The sequence below is a fragment of the Oncorhynchus keta genome, chromosome 35, assembly GCF_023373465.1.
Source record: "Oncorhynchus keta strain PuntledgeMale-10-30-2019 chromosome 35, Oket_V2, whole genome shotgun sequence".
Taxonomy (NCBI): Eukaryota; Metazoa; Chordata; class Actinopteri; order Salmoniformes; family Salmonidae; genus Oncorhynchus; species Oncorhynchus keta.
The window spans coordinates 59,157,787-59,161,210 of record NC_068455.1 but is presented as its reverse complement, the minus strand read 5'-3'; the positions used below and the strand labels follow the sequence as shown (position 1 = coordinate 59,161,210).

Here is a 3,424-nt window from a genome sequence, read left to right as displayed (position 1 = left end):
TTTGGCTTCCTCTTTCTCTGCCGGACTCCATGACACATTCATTTATTTGTCAACGGTGCTTTGTAACTCAGTTGGATGGCTCGAGTCTGAAGGAACGATTTCTAATTGATTGTGGACTACAGGAAAAGGAGGACCGAGCACGGCAAGCGGTACCAAGAGGCTTCTAAACAGCTTCTACCCCCAAGCCATAAGACTCCTGAACATCTAATCAAATGGCTACCCAGACTATTTGCATTAATAATAATAGTGATTTATTTCAGCTTTTATTTCTTTCATCATATTACCAGTGGGTCAGAAGATTACAAAATTGTTAAACTTGGGTAGCCTTCCAACAAGCTTCCCACAATAAGTTGGGTGAATTTTGGCCCATTCCTCCTGACAGAGCTGGTGTAACTGAGTCTGGTTTGTAGGCCTCCTTGCTCGCGCACACTTTTTCTCTTAATATATCAACAGGCAGTACAAACTCCAGGAACAACAAATACATTATCGCCAGCAATCATCTTTAATTATCTGTTCGAGTTACAATCTTCCAAATGTACAACTCATCAATGACATTTACAACAAACATTTATGTTTATAATATCGTAATGCAGTTACTTTGTGGTTACATCTTGATTGGATTGTGTCTTTGTAAGGTTACAAATCTGATAAATTACCATTCATACCTGACAATAAAGAACAAAGTGCCGATTAATAAACAAATAATTTATAATAAAAAAACGCCTATGTCACCAGACAGTGCCTAACGCAGTATCCAACATGCTGGAATGTGCATGTTCTCGATACTTCGAGTGGGAGAAACCATCACACATGCAAACCAAGAACTGGCAGGGAGAAACCATAGAGCAGTACCACAAGTCGACAGGGGAGGGTGTCCCCAGACTGGCCCATTCTGACAGGCTTCTGGGGGGGATAGTGTTAAATAACTTAGGAACCACTTAATATGATATAGGAATCTTCTGAAATGTGCAGCGCTACCCCATTGGTCCCCGACTCATGATAAAAGCAACAAATCCAGACAGTATATACCTGGTATGGCTGACTGCTTCACTGTACACTCTCAGAGACCAGGGAGTGAGCGACTGGGTTCTTCTGGAGGTTCTAACTTCTAACCTACGCATGATCTCCTCCATGTCCGAGGACGCTCAGGTGGGCACTTGTATGTGCTAGTGGAGCTCTAGCCTGGGGTATGTTCAGTTGGGGGTGAAACGTTCACAACATTGCAGATAGAAATGTAACAAGAGTCAACAACATACCCTATTCTACTTGACATATCTGTTCTACATGATATATTTATTATATATATTCTGTAACGATTCACCATTCTAAACATTCCCCTGATATAACAGTAAGGTTGTTTGGGACAATAAGTCAGGTTTAGTTTGGGTTTGTACGAAAGTGAAAGGGAAGAGAGAGGATCGAGTGGGATTATCAAGCAAACTCCTTTCAAACGGCAGTTTAAGTACAAACATGATTGAACACTATTCTCTGTAAGATTTGCCACAGGGCTGTGGTTTTGGGTACGTGGACAGGTTCAAAATGAACACGGATACACCATCAACTGGACTAAAACATGCACGTCGACTTCAATTCGGGCTGGTACTCAAGCTAACATGGGACACGGAAGTAAAGAACACAGCAAGGATGCATTGGCTGCTAAATTTGTTTTCAAACCACCGAACTCAAATAGTTTTTTTTTGTTATTTTGTATGTTTTATTTTATTTTTTATGTTATCGGCGAGTTATTGAAGTGAATGGGTATCACAGCTATGGTCATCATAAAAAGTGTTCTCTCTTTGTATGTCTATCTATTGCGAAACGAAAAGGCTGTCTACTGGCGCCTTGTATTTTTAATATGGATGGAGCTGCTGCTTGGAGCGGAGTATGAATGCACTGGGGGGGGGGGATAGTTAGCTGGAACAGCTGGCTGTTGACAGGGGAGAGGGACAGGATACCTTGGCACGTGACGATGGGAAACACAAACAGGGAGGAAGGTTCTGTAGAAAGGAATGGGGGGGGGCAGGGATTGGCTATGAGGCAGGCATTGGGGGTCGGGGGGCTGTGGGAGTTAAGAGTCATTTAGCTCTGTGCCGTTAGCCTCTGCTCTGTGAGCGACGCCTGGTGGGACACCGTTTTGTTCTCGTGCGACCGCAGCTTGGAGACCACGTCGATGAAGGCCAGCCCCTGCACTTCTTTATGGAGAGGCTCTGGAGGAGGGTGAGAGAAGAACAGGTCCAAAGCAGAAGAGTCTTTAAAGGAAGCACAAATCTAAACCATAATTCAATACCGCTATGTCCATACTAGTATACTACTCTGTGCAATGCCCTAGTTTGGATATTGGCGCAAAAGCTGCAGCTTAGTTCTTCCAAGTGGCTGATTCAAAATGTCCGGCCTTTTACCTGAACCCATGACCGCACAGATGATGACCATGGAGTTGTATTTGACCTCCGGCGCACTCATCTCGTCTGACAGCAGCTTGTGGAGCACCTTTACCAGGCCAGCCCCAACAAAGTCTTTTTCGGCCCCCACTGAAACCATGACAAACACACTGTGACCAATTATTTTGTACAATTGTTTAAATGCATTCCAAATGCACCATCAGAGTCAATGTTTTGCCTCTGAGAAAATTGAGCACACTAACAAAAGCTTCAACCAGTGAATTATATTTATACAACACTTTCACTAGGTCCCAAATTGCTTTGCATTGTGTGGTTCTTCTAACCCGCCCTGTACATCCTCAAACTACTTTCATTTTATTCGAGCGATGCAATACATCGGGTCATGTTCAGTAAGCACGGGGATAGAAAAGATTTTGAAACAGAGTAAGACAGGGAAGTGCTACCTGATCTTGTCCGGAAACAGTTTTATTTTCTTGTTTCAAAACATTTTAGTACAGTGTGCCCTACTAAACACAACCCAGGCACTGTTAAAGAAAGTGCTACCAATCTGGCCCTTACTATACCATGTGGCTAACACAGTAGTTAGAATTTGGCTGCACCGTGACATCATGACCCTGACTCTTACCCAGGTCCAACCCGGCGATGAGGCCCAGAGCCACCAGCGCCTCGTTCTGCATGATCATGTGTTCACTCGTCGCCATGACTACTAAATGCTTCACTCCTGCCCCCTGGATGACTGTTTTTACGACGTCCTGAAAACACAAACAAATTAAGAAACACATACATTTCAAAAATGGGGGCACAACTCTAAATCAGGGGAAGCCAACCCTCATCCTGGATGTAGATTCTGGGTGTGCAGGGTTGTGCTCCAGTCATGCACTGACACTCCTGCCTTTACTAATCCCGCTGCTCATCAGGAGCTGAAATCAGGTGTTAGAGCACGATAGAAACAAAAACCTGCACACCCAGTAACTTTCCAAGAGGGTAGGCCACTAAGGTCAGTCCACCCCAACTCTAAATAATAT

General features: G+C 44.0%; 1 protein-coding gene across 5 annotated transcripts in view; it reads right to left on the bottom strand.

Moving 5' to 3' along the window:
- Positions 1-479: 479 nt before the first annotated feature.
- The window catches only part of LOC118368722 (rap1 GTPase-GDP dissociation stimulator 1-like), a 67,158-nt gene continuing 64,213 nt past the window's right edge, over positions 480-3,424 (bottom strand). For all 5 annotated transcript variants that reach the window (XM_035753058.2, XM_035753062.2, XM_035753060.2 and 2 more), the window contains 3 exons: positions 3,025-3,151; positions 2,400-2,528; positions 480-2,207 (listed from right to left, as the gene is read on the bottom strand). In XM_035753058.2, coding sequence (XP_035608951.1) covers positions 2,080-2,207; positions 2,400-2,528; positions 3,025-3,151 — 384 coding nt within the window. In that variant the 3' untranslated portion in view covers positions 480-2,079. The remainder of the gene's footprint in view (positions 2,208-2,399; positions 2,529-3,024; positions 3,152-3,424) is intronic.